At 46.4% G+C, this 15,061-nt stretch overlaps 1 protein-coding gene and 1 non-coding gene across 2 annotated transcripts in view; both read left to right on the plus strand.

Moving 5' to 3' along the window:
• Nucleotides 1-1,399: 1,399 nt before the first annotated feature.
• The window catches only part of CD80 (CD80 molecule), a 29,522-nt gene continuing 15,860 nt past the window's right edge, over nt 1,400-15,061 (plus strand). The window contains exons 1-2 of the mRNA XM_008514607.2: nt 1,400-3,259; nt 4,342-4,643. Coding sequence (XP_008512829.2) covers nt 4,544-4,643 — 100 coding nt within the window. The 5' untranslated portion in view covers nt 1,400-3,259; nt 4,342-4,543. The remainder of the gene's footprint in view (nt 3,260-4,341; nt 4,644-15,061) is intronic.
• LOC139077144 (U1 spliceosomal RNA) lies at nt 11,907-12,063 on the plus strand. The gene has a single exon (XR_011529486.1). It is a non-coding gene; the product is annotated as a U1 spliceosomal RNA (small nuclear RNA).

The raw sequence follows: 15,061 nt of genomic DNA on the forward strand, positions 1-15,061 counted from the left end.
TCTGGTGAATCCACAATCTTGGAAGAGGAGCCTTCTGTATTGTACAATCAGGAGGTGGGGGGGTGGGGCGTGAGTCTCAGTGTCCGATGTGTTCCTCTCCCTCCAGTCTCTCTGATTAATTCACATCAAGGTGCTAACGGCATATGCTGTTTAATGTGTGCTTTTGCAACGCAGGTTAGGACTTTCACTGGGACTCTTAAAATTTGAGGGTGTCTAGTGGTCTTCAAAGATTTTGCCCAGATACCCCTCAAATAAAATTCATAAAACTATGTATTTCTTTGCTCATTCTAAAGTTGACATCTATAATTTTGTCTTCCTTGAAATATCTGCAAAGGATATCATTTCCAGCATATTGTAAGATTGTCCTTTAAAAAAATAAAACTATTACATTACTCTTACATGTACTGAGTAAAATCTAGATTGGCAAAAATCAGTGAAGAAGTTTCTTCCACATCTGAAAAAATGTTCGAGAAAATATAAAACAGGAACTTGCCTCTGGTATATATTCCTTTTACTTGCAAATGTAATGTCGATCTATTAGAGGTAACCTGGAAGTTGTCTTGTAAATTATTCAAAATGTGCAGCTGACACCCAGACCAAGACACAGATGAATGAAAATGCTCACCAAGCTTTTTCTTCTAATGAGAAGGTGAAAATGCCGTGGCCTCCTGCCAGAGGAGGTCTTGCCTGGCATGCTTTACAGAGCTTGAATATTCTAAATCTAAGATGGACAGAGTCACTCACTGAGCCTTGCCATAAACTTGTCTCTGGGATGCAGTACGATGCCACTGCCTTCAGTATCATCTCTCACCCACACTCTCTGCTCTTTCTGGCTGCCTTGGGAGAGATGGTGTCTTGACGACAGACAGGAAGTAGAAGAGGCAAATTCATTCAATAAAAGCTGCTATCACACCTGCCACTCCACTCTACACCACATCTGTTGCTAATGCCACGTTTCTGCCCTCAGAAATACGGACAAGATGGGAGGGACATGAGGCCCTCCCTTGGGCTTATATTGTCTTGATTTGAGGAGGCAACATTGATTAAAGCACCAGTATTTCAAATTGTCCCTTCATTAGGCACCCTGAAGTTTTTTACTTTCCAGAACTTTGTACCATAGTAGCATTCAAGCTGGGTGAGAGGTAAGCTTTCGTTTCAAAGAGAAAACTGCACTGCACTGCAAACAAACACTGCAGGGAAGTTTTCGGAAAGAGTACATAAACCGAAAATTTGGAAACTGATTCTCCTAAAACTATCAGTGCCCACATTCTCTTTGAAAATCTGCAGGAGCCTTTGGGCATAGAAACATCTCAGTTTGAAGATCCTGCCTTGGCCTGAATAAATGCATCTTCTGGCAGGGAAGTGCAAGCATTTGGGGGTGCTACGAGGAGTGGATATTGAGAAGCGGACCCATCAGACCCCACCGTATAAGCTGCTGCTCCCTCTGTGAATAAGATTTGTCTCAGATGCAGCCAGCAATTTTCTGAGGCTGGGGCATTAGCTGAGCCTTGGGCATATTCCCTCTAGTGAGGGGCTGTATTTGCTGTCCCACAGGCCTGGTCAGAGCCTAAGCACAGTCACGAAGTGGAAAAGACTTTCTTCTCTCCTTCTCTTCCTTCAGGATGACTTTCACTCCTCCCTACCCTGTGGACACCCAGAGGCCTCAACCGTCATCCTTCCCTATGAGCTTTTGATTTCAAGGGATCTCAGTGCCTTCCTTAACACTGAAAAATTTGGGATGGATGGCAGCTTCAACTGTGATTTTTGCCAGGAAGTTTGATTTCTAATAGCCTTAAGTCAGTATTTCAGACATTTCTATACCATATTCACAAAGTTTACCACATTCATATATCACATCTACTATCATTTTCTTTTTTTTCCCCTGTAAATGGACTCACCTTTCTACTTCTACAAATTCATTTTAGATGGAAAACTATTGGATCTCTACCAAAAACAGTATCCCACCTGTCTTAGCCTAGATTCTCCAGAAAATGAAGCCAGAAGCAAAGGATTGGGAACTTGAGTCCAGTGGTGCAGGATGGGGCACGGAAACAGGGAAGGAGGAAAAGCCAGTAAAGGGTGTCTTACTGCATCGGCCTCTGCTGCAGGCGACTGGTACTCAGTCGCACCAGGACCTTCTGGAGGGCCCCAGGAAACGTCTCTCAGACTCTCCACCTGGGTCACAAAAGGGGAAAGCAGGGATCCATCAGCTTCCAGCCCTCTTTAGTTAAGAGTAGCCCCATGGGCATGAACTCCCCCATATTTCCAGGCTGAAGGTGCCTGAGTGCAGAACTTCCAGGGGTATCCCATGCCAAGACAACAGAGAAATCCCAGGGCCAGAAGCAGACCGTAAAAGGTGCAGGCCTGGGCAAGAAGCCCTCAGGCTCCACATGTGCAAAACAGGCCGAGTGGACCAGCAAGGGCCGGCTGCTTACCTATGGAGTGCCCCAGAGTTCTACATAGGCTGGCTGGAAATGGGGGGCGGGGGGCCAGGTGTGTGACTAAAATCTTCCTCACCCCACCCCTTGGTTCTGTCATGGTGCTCACTGAGGTACGCTCAACCATGGCCAGGGCGACAGGGACACACTGTCCAACATGGCTGCCAAGAGTCCACCCTGTGAAGGTGGTGGGGGTGGAGGGGTGGGAGTGCAGTTAAGGGTGGCTTTGTGAACTGAGCACTCTCCAAACAGTGTCCGCCACATGTGAGGTGGACGGCCCACTCTGGCAGTGTGTGACTGTGATGAGGGAGGGGTTACTGGGTGCTGAAACAAAAATTTGAAACCAGCACAGAAACAGCCAGCCCGTAAAGCTCACAGACCATCTACCACAAAGTCAACGGGCCCACACCCCTCCCCACAGGGGCACTTTGCTTCTCCCTCTCCCAGGCTGCCCAGTGCGGTCTTCTCTCCCCTTGAGACTGCATGGTGATGAGAAAGGCTAGGGTGTGGTTTGTCCTGGGCAACACCCTCTAAGGAGGTGACTGCTTACAAAAAGGGACAGCAGAGGGAGCTTCCTTAAATGATATACAACGCCTTACCCATACCCTGCTTTGGCTTAAACCTTTCTGGTAAAGAAGATCAGATCCTCTATCAAATGAAAGGAACTTGGAAGGGGAAATGCCATCCGTGTGATATATCACCCAAAGAAAAACTGAGCAACTTGCCATTATTTTAGAGACAGCACGAAAAGAACACCACAGAAGTGGGGCCTCATCCTTTGATTTTTAACACAAGAGAAAAGGAGGATCGTGCTTCAAGAAGTAAGTACATTTACTATTATCTTAATATGGGATAGCTGGGTAGAACTGTTTACCAACCACCTGACTGCTTTTTAAACAAACATAGCATTACTCCTGCCCCCAAGATGCTCACTTACCCCCAAAGGAGGCTTTTTGGGGTCTTTTATTCCCATAGGAGGCTGAGGCATCCCAACACATTTGGAGAGTCATAGTCAGAGTTTTGGCCGATTATTTCAAATTTCCTAGATGGTAGCAAACATTAATCTCATAGGCTGAATTTGAGTTTTCCAAACCAGTAAAATTCAGCTGAATAAGTGAATCTAAGCTAATGCTAGTTAGAGTGAAGTATGGCTGATAAAACAATCCACTGTGGCTGGAAAACTAGCTCTGGGGTAATTCCCAAAGAGGGGTCCCAAACATCTCCTGGGTAGCGTTGGACTGTGTGGTGGCAGGTTACCCTGAGAGGATCACATTGAAGGCCGGCGTTCATTTTCATTTCTAAATTTTGATATATTTACTGAAAAAACAATCAGCTTCCCCACATTATAGTACATAAGTAAGTCACGTTTCCAGTATGTCTTTTCTCTTCCCTTTTTATTGACAAACTTTTCTGTCGATTGAGATCCTCTCCCCTTGTAAGACATATTCTTTGCGTAGAAGTGTTTAAGAATTGAGACGCTTGTTTTTATAGGTTAATGTATTAAGAAAGAAGCAGTTTCATAACTTAAGGACTTCCTTGGACAAAACAGGCCCTCGCTGGTGCTCTGTGTTTCTCGGTACGTTCTGAAGAGGATCTGAACTTTCTTAAGTTGGCTAACTGATACCGAGGGCCCTTAGAGTGCTCTGTGGTTTTAACAGAGTCATCCCTACTGAGCAGAGAGCCATTCCGTGGGATAGCTGGTGTTGGTTCTTAGAACATGCACAAGGCAGGGTCAGCTCCCGCAAGTCCCTCAGCCTTTGCATTTCCCCTGAGACCCAGCCCCGGTTTAGAGGTTGCTCACATTAAGATCCTCACCTCGTTTCAGACAGGCAACTAGAGACTTGTACAACGTACAGTAGGCCCATCTTCCTTCCTGGGTGACTTCTATTTTTTTCCTTTTTAGGTTGCAAAAATAAATCCACGATCTTTGACGTTCAGGAGTTTGGATACTTCAGTACACCATCCAGCCTCTCCTCGGTGTGTTTTGCAAACATCACGGGAGAACCCTCTGTGTGGGGCAACTCAGCTGTCTTCTGCCCCCGCCTGGCGCGTGCTGGGAGGTGCCCAGGTCTCACTTGGCTTGAAATTGTTTGCTTTCATTTTCCATGGGTCACACACTGAAGTGGGGAGCCCCACCACCCAAACACCCATACCTCAGGATCCTTCAGCTCTTGCTGCTGGCGGGCCTTTTTTGCTTCTCTTTAGGTAAGTAACTTTCAGGAACCTGACTGTCAAGTCTGCTGCTTCTGGGTTTACCGAAAGGAAATGATGTTCTCCGTGCTGCCCCTTCTATCGCCCTGTGAGCTGGAAGGGAACTTCGGGGTATTTCAGTCCATTTTAGAGATGAGAAAACTGAGGTCCAGAGAGGTTAAAGAACCTGCCCATGATCACACAGCAAGTCAGCAGCCAGGTTAGCTCAAGAACCCAGACCTTAAAGGAAGGGTGGGACGATGTTATTTTAACAAACCCATAAAGCTGATTCAGGACAGCTTAGAGTTGTGGTCTCTTCCATGAACACTAGATGCTTATTTGCATTTTGTGATATGCTTGGTGTGTTGATCTAGGGCTCTGGTTTCCAAATTATATTTCCGTGAAATCACACAGCTAGAAGTCTTCTGCTTCTAAAACTGAACAGTGATGACCTTCTTTCCAACTTGAAGGGGGAAAAGAAAGTAGTGGAGGCATATATAGTAGTCCCCCCCGATCAGAGGTTTCACTTTCCGAGGTTTCAGTTACCTGTGGTCAGTGGGGGCCTGGAAGCAGACGATCCTCCTCTGCCATTTGTCAGAAGGTCAGTAGTAGCCTAATGCCATGTCACAAAGTCCGCGACATTCCCCTCACTTCATCTCATCACGTAGGCCTTGGATCATCCCGCGTCATCACAGAAGAGGGAGTCACAGGCAATAAGATATTTTGAGACAGCGAGCCCACATTCACGTAACTTTTATTGTAGTATATTGTGATAATTGTTCTATTTTATTATTCGTTATTGTTGTTGCTCTCTTACTGTGCCAAATTTATGAATTAAACTTTATCATAGATATGTGTGTATAGGAAAAAACATAGATAGCGTATATCGGGTTCAGTACTGAGCTTTCAGGCATCCACTGGGGGTCTCGGAACGTATCCCCCTCGGATAAGGGGGAACTACTGTAATCTTTGTAATGTTAAGTTTTTGTCTTAATATTTATTTTTATGCTTTAGTTGCTGATGCTTGTTGTCAATACTGGCATCTGACATTAAGCGGTATCAGGGTTAGCACAAAATTCTGTTGTTAGTTATGTTTAATTTACTACATAGATATTTCACGTATGTCCTACAGAGAACACCTTGACTTCTAGAGGCTTGTGTTCCAGCTCAGTGCTGGTCTTGGGGGCTGTCGGGAAGGGTGGAGCTCGTCCTACTGATAGGGGGGTTCTGACTTTAAGTCAAAACAAACAGAAGATCTGTTTTCTGCTGAGCAGCATACCCCTTGGTTTCCCCAAAATAACGAAGAGCAGTTTGCCAGTCTGCTAAGAGCCGAATAGCAAGGTCCTTGTCTTGGAGCTGCTTACTTAAAACATGTCTGCGCTGCCAGCGTCACCTGGAACGTCTGAGGTGGGAGGGAGGCCCTGGCAGGGAAGGGAAGAGGAGTGGGCACACAGGATACTTGGCTGCCGTGGGAGGAGTTGTAAATTTTCTGTCCTGAGTTAGAAGTCTTGCTGTTTTACATTGTTGCTGAGCCAAGAGAACCATGAGTGAAGTTTCACAATTTACACATCAGCTTTATGTATATACTTGACAGTTATATTACATTTCCCACACTGAATTTTCTTCTGGGAAGCTGGGAAGCACTCCCAAACAGAATCTTCTGGGGAGTCTAAATGAGTTGAAAAATATTGAGAAGGATATTATATTATACAGGTTTCCTAGAGGATGTGTGTGTGTGAGAGAGAGAGAGAGAGAGAGAGAAAGAAACAATAAATAAGAGAGAGAAAATATAAAAAGAAAATTAAAACCAAGGCTTTAACAATTATACCAGGAAAATTAGCCAGAGGCAAGTGGAAGGAGATGATCTTTGAGCTAAAGAAAGATATTTAGGAAAGCACCTTGCTCTACAGCTAGACCCGGATTTTATTGTTTCTGTCCTGAGTCAACAAATGGATCCATGAGCTTCTTATGTCTGAACACCTGCTGTACATCGGGTAGGCTTCAAAACGGAGCCTGGGATTCCTGCCCTCAAAGAGATTTGAATATGTTAGTCAGAGAGAGCAAAACTGGCCCCCCCCATGAAGCAAGGGAAGAGCAGTGAAGCACCTGGTCCTGGCTGTAAGAGCCCCAGACCTGGGAAGGGCAGGACCCGGCTGGGCTGCACAGCTGGGGCAGGCGTTATGGTGAAGGATGGGTGGTCATTTATTAATTCAGCAAACGGTGAGCATCTCATATGTATAAGACACTTTTCTTGGTCCTGGGGACAAGTGGTGAGCAAAATCGATGTGGCTTTTGGCTTCATGGAATTTAGGGTCATTAGGAAGAAGATGAAAATTAATCAAATAATTACTCAAATGAATATATCACCAACAAACACTGTCTTTCCCTGCCAGAGGGGAGAGTGGTGAGAGTAAGCTGGGTGATGGCGGAAGGAGCAGCCTGTGAGGGAGAGAGAGGAGCAAGGAAGTGCAGAAGGCCAGTGTGGGGTCACGAGGGAGGCAGGAACCAGACACCAGGGGCTTAAAGGCCACTGTCAGGAACCTAAATGTTATTTGGGGGCACTGGGAAGCCACGGAAGGGTTTTAAGCAGGGGAGGGACATGGTCTGTACCAGAGTTGCTCACACTTTAATTATGCATGCCAATTGCCTGGGGGCCTTGTTCAAATGTCAGTTCTAGGGGATTTTTAGGGCAATGAAAATACTCTGTATGCTACTAGAATATGGATTCATGTCATTATACATTTGTCTAAACCCATAGAATGTACAGTGCCAAGAGTGATCCCTAATGTAAACAGTGGACTTCGGGTGATAATGATGTGTCAATGTAGGTTCATTGATTGTCAAAATTGTGCCACATCTGCTGGGGGATCTTGGTGGTGGGGGAGGCTGGTGGTGGAGAGGGCAGGGGGTATATGGGTATTCTCTGTACTTTCCCTTCATTTTGCTGTGAACCTGAAACTGCCCTAAAAAACAAAGTGTACGTATTTTAAAAAATGCAGTTTCTGCTTAGGTGGGTCTGGGGTGGGGCCTGAGATTCCGCATTTCAAACATGCACCCAGGTGATGCCGATGCTACTGGTCCACAGACCTTTAGTTTGAGTAGTAAAGCCCTAAATGACATTTTAAAAACCAGTGTTGCTGAAGCATAAAGAATGGCTCGTAGGGCAGCCAGAGTGATTGTGCAAACCCATCAGGAGGCTGTTTTCATAGCTTACAGTACCTGATGATAGCTTTGACGAAGAGAATGGAGTCGGAGGGAGATGGATGGACCAGAGAGTGTGTGTGATGTAGAATTGTGGGGATTTGCCAGATGGGAGGGTAGATGTGAGTTGTGCGTGACCTGTGGGAGACAAGACTGGGTGAAGAGAGTGAAATATGATTACGGAGGACTTTGTTCCAGGGCCGGGGATTTGTCACATATACCCTCCTCTCCTGCCCTGGGTCACGTCCACCCATCCCCAGCCCTTGCTGTCCAGGACAAGTGACCCCTCTTTTCTGCACAGGGTAGGACCAGCTGGGCCCCTCTCCACTTCCATTTCGGTCTGTGGAGGCAGAAACCCTGGACTCATGTACTCCAGAAATCGGTGGTTGTAGGGCAGAGGGTCTAACAGGGCCTCATGTCGGCATCTGTTCCTCAGAGCTGGGGCCTTTCAGGGAGACCCAGTTCTAAGGGGAGGGGAGAGGCCTTTGGGTGGAATGGGCCGGGCACCCAGGAAAGGTACTGGCCTGTGAGTCCACAGCATGAGGAACACTGAGCTAGAGGAAAAGAGAGCCCTCAGAGTGCCACCGTAAACAGAGCCTCACCCCCCCGCCATGTGCGTCCCAGTGCTGCTGGCCAGGGCGTCTCACGAGCCGCAGTTCTTGCTGTGACTACCCTGATATTGGCTGTTCAAGTCCCTGAACATTTTAAAGATGTAAATCCTGTTTAGAGGCACACACCAAAGTAAGGATCAGATTTATACAGAGTATAAACACTGGGCCTAAAGAGGAGAGAAAGTTGGGAGCAGGGCAAAAAGCAGGTGACAAGTCTCAAATCTGTCAGCTGCTGGAGAGGAGATGCCTCTTCTCCTCCTTCTTGCCCAGCACCCAGCCCAGGGCTGACACAGGCCCCACAGGTGGTGGTTCACTTAGTCAGAAGCACTTAGAAGCGTTCAAAAAGCGCCCTTCCATTGGAAAGACATATACAGACCATTAACAGTATATCTCCAGGCGGTGGGATTATAGGGGACTTTCATGCCTTTCTGTATTTTCTATTCTTTCTAAATTTAATGTTTCTTTCTGAGTCAGGGAAAACATCTATTTAAAAAGCATACTTAAGCCCTCAGTGAGAGAATGTGCACCACAGCACGTGGTGACTGAAGTTGCTGGGCTCAGTGGATTCTTTCTCCATTAGGAGAAGTGGTGGTGCAGCCCCACTGACCACTGCTGACGTTCAGCTCCGTGGAAGGGCACGAGGGCCAGGCCGCTGTGTCCACGCTGCCTCCCTCCAGTTTGGAGGCATTAGCGGAGACCCGTGGCTTCCTAGATTGGGTTCTTTTTTTTTTTTTTTTAACTATACTTTAAATTTTATTATATTTATCATTAGATCCCCCAATTTTCCTGCATTTTTTGGCAATGATGTAAAATTAACCATTTTAAAATGTATAATCTGGTGGTTTTTAGTGTATTCACAATGCTGTAAAACCAGCACCACTATCTAATTTCAGCATGTTTCCATCACTCTCAAAAGAAACTCCATCCCCATCAGCGGTCACTTCCCCTTTCCCACTGCACCTTCTCCTGGTGACCATTGACCTACTTTCTCTATGAATTTGCCTATTCTGGACCTTTCTTATAAAAGGAGTCATACAGTAGGTGGCCTTTGTCTTCTTCCACTTAGCGTAACGTTTTAGGGTTCCTCCATGTTGTAGCAAGTATCAGTACTTCATTCCTTCTTTGGCTGAATAATATTCCACGGTAGAGTGGGTTTTTGCGAGGTGCCTTGTTTGTCTGAAAGTAGCGGCCTCTATACTTGTTGGCAGGAAGCTTCCTCTCCTGGGGGTTAGCAGCTGAGAGTTGAAGTGGTCAGGGCAGGAAGCTGGCAGAGGGGTCAGGGAAGACAGGGGCTGGGGGCCGTTGCCGTGCTGGTGGGGCAGCTTACACACATTTGAGAGAGGAGCAGAGTCTACTTCCGTTTCTGCCTTCCCTCCCCCTCTCCTCTCACAGCCCCTGTGTCTACGGACTGCTGCTGGGTGGAGGAGGCTCCGGGGGCCCCCCACGCCAGCTGTGGGCGCTTGACTCAGTCCAAGAGTCAGCCAGTTACCATGGTGATTCTGCAGCCACCCCCCCACCCCCCGCCGCCCCCAGCATGATTCACCAAACCTGGTGCTGTGCCTGAGACAAAGGGCCCTGTTTAAAAAACCTGTTCAGCATTTGACAGTTAAAGCACTTTTATATCTAGGTGTCATACAATCCACATGATACTTAATGTGAAGTTAGTAGGGAAGATAGTATTATGCCCATTTTGCAGAAATTATACCTGAGGCCCAAGGTGGTTAAACAACTTGATCGAGGTTATAATTCTAATATGCAGCGTGTAGAACAAGATCTCCTCGCCTAATACCTAGCCATGCAGTCAGCAAATATTTATTGAGCACCTACTATGGGCCAGGCCCTGTTCTGTATTCTGCAGATATGGCAACAAACAAAACAGATAAAGCTCCATTCTCATGGCCCCCAAAGTAACTACACATGCAAATATGTATCAGCTGGAGACGAGCTGGAAGAGAAATAAGTCACGGAAAAGGACTGAAGAGTGGCAGGATGGATGGGGCCAGAGAGGATGGAGTCAAGTGACGTCAGCATCATGGCAGAGTTCCCTTTGGTCTCTCCTCTAAGTAACAACCAGTCAGACATCCAGTGACCAACAAAGGACTCCCTGCACAGCACACCAGAACGTCTGAGTGATCCATTCACCTATCCATCTGAAGGTGGGCGGGCTGGACCTCCGGGAGGCAGTAGAAATAGGGGAGCAGCCCCTTCCCTCTCACCTGCCAGAGGTGACCCAAAATGCAGATCTGCACACTGGCACACATGCCAGTGACCATAGGCCTCAAGGGCAAACACAGCACTCGTGGCTTGGACTCTGTCCCACCCCCAACGGTGGTGGTCAGTGCACATGTCCTGAGGCTCCAGGACACAGCGAGGCTAGCTACTCACCCCGTTCCCACCCCTTGGCAGTGGTGCCAGCCTTTTCAGCAGTGGGGACTACATTGACGGCATGAATTTCCCCAGCAGGGGTGGAGGCCCCTGATCCGAGGTTCCAGAGCAGAGCATCAGTGTGCACATGCCAGCGCTGGCAACCAGAAGCTGCGGCCCCTGCTCCTGCCAGTAGTGCTGGGTGTGCACAGGTCCTGAGGCTTCAGGACACAGAAGAGTGCTGGTGACCCTTCTCCTGGCAGTGGTACTGGTCTCTCCAACAGTGGGGACAACAACCAATACATGGATTTCACCAGCAGAAGCAGGGTGCCCTGACCTGAGGTCTCAAAAAGCACACTGGCACACGGCAGTGACCAGAAACTGCAGGGCCAGCAACAACACTTGCAGCTTAGCCCCTTCTCCTCCTCCTGCAGTGGCAGGTGGCACCTGTGACCTGAGGCTTCAGGAACCACAGCAGTGCCCGAGACCCAGCCCCTGGTTGTGGCACCTCCGACACCAGCTCTACCAACTGTGGGGCTGCATGCAAGAACTTGGGCCCCCGACAGCAACAGTGACACATGTGAACGAGTGACCCTGGCAGTGGTGCTGCCTGCACCCCCAGATAACTCAGGAGCAGCAGCACAGGTAGAGCACAGGGCAGCAACACCTGAGTCTGTGGAGAGCGAGTGGGGCAACCTGAGACCCAGGTGACCCCAGAAGCAGCAGAAGTGCTCACAGCCTGGTAACCCCAGTGATGACAGCTGAGACTGCAGCAACATCATAAGCAGCACGGCATGAGCAGCACAAGGAGGGCACTGATCACACCTCTGGCAGAGGCAGTGGATGATGAAAAGTGTAGGCTCTCAGCTACAACCAGAAGCAGTTCAGAACCAAAGTAACCAAAGCTGCACCCAGATAAGACAGGTGGTTCCTACCACAAATGCACAGGCAGAGGATCAATTCCTCAAACAGCATGAAGAACTACAATAAGACTGCAGAACAGAAGGAGAGTGACAGCTTTCCAGAAACCAAACTTGAAGTCACAGAAGATAACAATCTGACTGGCAGAGAATTCAAACTAGCTGTCGTAAAGAACTCAATGATCCTTTCCTGGCAGAGGAGACAACATGATCATGAAGGTTGTTTTCCCAGGGCAATGTTATTCATTGCATTCCAGATGTGTGACCTCTTTCTTTCCCCCAAATGTGGGAAACCTGACTGCATACTTTGCGACTTTGGGGGACTGCATTCATGCTTAAAAAAAAAAAAAAGAAAGAGAAACTCAGCTAGTTACAAGAAAACTCAGAAAGTTCAATAAGCTTAGGAATAAAATTAATGAACAGAAGGAATACTTCACCAAAGAGATTGAAGCTCTAAAAAAAACCAAACAAATTCTGGACATGAAGAACACAATTAATGTGATTAAAAAGTAATGTGGAGAGCATAAAAAATAGAGCAGACTTTATGGAGGAGAGAATGAGTGAGCTCAAAGATAGAAACCTAGAAATGATCCAGGTGGAAGAGGAGAGAGAACTAAGATTTTTTAAAAAGGAAATTCTTCAAGAAATGTCTGATTCAATTAGGAAAAGCAACATAAGGATTATAGGTATCCCAGAAGGAGAATGGAGGAAGAAAGGATCAGAGAGCTAATGCAAAGAAATAACAGCTGAGAACTTCCCAAACCTGGGTAAGGAACTGGCTATACAAGTACATGAAGCTAATAGAATTCCTAATTACAGCAATGCAAAAAGACCTTCTCCAAGGCATATAATATTAAAACTATCAAAAGTCAATGACAAAGAAAAAAAATATTAAGGGCAGCAAGGCAGAAGAAAATAACCTACAAAGGAACCCCCATTAGGCTTTCAGCAGATTTAAGCAGATAAAGAACTCATACAACTCAACAACAAAAAAACAAACAACCCAATCAAAAAATGGGCAGAGGATATGAACAGACATTTTTCCAAAGAAGATATACAGATGGCCAACAGGCACATGAAAAGATGTTCAACATTACTAATCATTAGGGAAACGCAAATCAAAACTAAAATGAGATTATCAGCTCACACCCGTCAGAATAGCTATGATTAACAAGACAAGAATTAACAAATATTGGAGAGGTTGTGGAGGAAAAGGAACCATTGTACACTGCCAATGGGAATGCAAACTGGTGCAGCTGCTATGGAAAACAGTATGGAGATTTCTCAAAAAATTAAAAATAGAAATACCATATGATCCAGCTATTCCACCACTGGGTATTTATCCAAAGAATATGAAATCAACAATTCAAAAAGATTTATGCACTCCTATATTCATTGCAGCATTGTTCACAATAGCCAAGATGTGGATGAATGGATAATGAATATGTGGTATATGTATACAATGGAATACTACTCAGCCATTAAAAAAGATAAAATTCTGCCATTTGCGACAACACGGAGGGACCTTGAGGGTATTATGCTAAGAGAAATAAGTCAGATAGAGAAAGACAAATACCCTATGATTTCACTCATATGTGGAAGATAAACAAACAAACACATAGATAAGGAGAACAGACTAGTGGTTACCAGAGGGGAAGGGGGTAGGGATAGGGTGAAAAGGGTAAAGGGGCACATATGTGTGGTGACAGATAAAAACTAGACTATTGGTGGTGAATACGATGCAATCTAGACTGAAACTGAAATACAATAATGTACACCCGAAAAAGACACAATGTTGAAAGCCAATATGCCTTCGATAACATAAAAAAGTAAAATTAAAAGAATTTTAAAAAAAGAGAGAAAACAAAGAATAAAAAAAAAAACAACAAGAGAATGGAGTCAGAGAAGACCTCTCTGACAAGGGACACCAGAGCAGAGACCCAACGGAGGTGAGGGCCTGAGCCACGTGGACGTCTGGAGAAGGTACCTGTCATGGGCCGGTACTATGTAGGGTTTTACTTGTGTCATCTCACTCGAATTCTCACCCCACTTTGTGAGGTAGGTGTTGCTATGCGCATTTGTAAAATGGGGAAGCAAGCTTGCGATTCCACTAGGTTTTAGGCAGTAACGCTGAGATTCCAAGGCCCTAACTCTCCCTTCCAGAGCCACCAAAGCAGACAAAACCCCTCGGAGACCTTTCAACTGTTTTCCTGTAATAGTCTGCGTGTAGCAGAGTCCCTGAGTAGGAAAGCCGAGTCCTGGAGGAAATTTCCAAAATGCCCAGAAGATGGTTGGTTCCTCTTTTCAGTCTGGTTCTTCCTCAGCGTGAGCCTCTAGTGAGGGGACCTCACATAGGAATACTGAAAAGCCCATTGATGGCGTGTCACTGACCTTTAGAGAGACACCCACGCTTCTCCTCAGATGGCTGGACAAAAACTCCTTAAGAACCATCATGGAAACTAGCTCACTTTCAGTTAAGATTTCTCCAATGTCACCATATGTCAAAATCAGTTAGAAATCCTGGATTCTTTTTGGGTGGGAACAAACAGATTGGTGGGGGGAAAACCCTGTTATTTAGGACCCCAGTTGAGTAAGCTGCTTTCTGTCATCATGTCTGTCTGGCCCAAAGCAAGACCAGACATAACCCCTGTCAGGTATCTGACATAACCCCTGAGTGACATGAAGGGGACCAGAGGGCAGAAGCTGAAGGGGAGGGGAGGGAGACAGAGGAAAGGAAGTGCTAGCAGAAGACCCACTATGGACCAGGGACTCTGCTATTTATATCAGTAAGTTGCATTTAATTTTACAATGATCCTCAGAGACAGGATCATACCCTTTTTATAGAGGAAGAGACTGATTAACCAGTAAGTGGCTGAGCTGGGACTAGAAACCGTGTCAGTAGGAAGCCGTACGTAGTCCATGCTCCTTCTATATATCACTTTGCTTTCATTGTTTCTCTTTTTAAAGAGGACTCGGCGTATTTAGCTACTATATGCTCCCCTCAAGTATTTATTTTTATTTCTTCCCTCTTTTCAATTATATTCCCTAAAGCTGGGACAGGCAATGTTCAGCACAATTGCCACAAGGGGTGCCTTCGATCATTCTGAGTCACCTCACATTGCTAGGAAAATGCCTACCATCACAAAACTTTCTTCCTAAATGCTGTGGTGGGGCCACATCCAGCCTGAAGGAGGCCTGAAGAATGGCTGGTGAGATGGAGGGGTGCTGGTGCCCCACAGTCCTGCTGTCCAAAAAGAGAAAGCGTCTGGAAGTGAGATCCCTAGACATGGGCCCCCCCAAGGGCTCTGTGTGGCTCCAGGGAATACGGGGAGGGGAG

The sequence above is a fragment of the Equus przewalskii genome, chromosome 18, assembly GCF_037783145.1.
Source record: "Equus przewalskii isolate Varuska chromosome 18, EquPr2, whole genome shotgun sequence".
Taxonomy (NCBI): domain Eukaryota; kingdom Metazoa; phylum Chordata; class Mammalia; order Perissodactyla; family Equidae; genus Equus; species Equus przewalskii.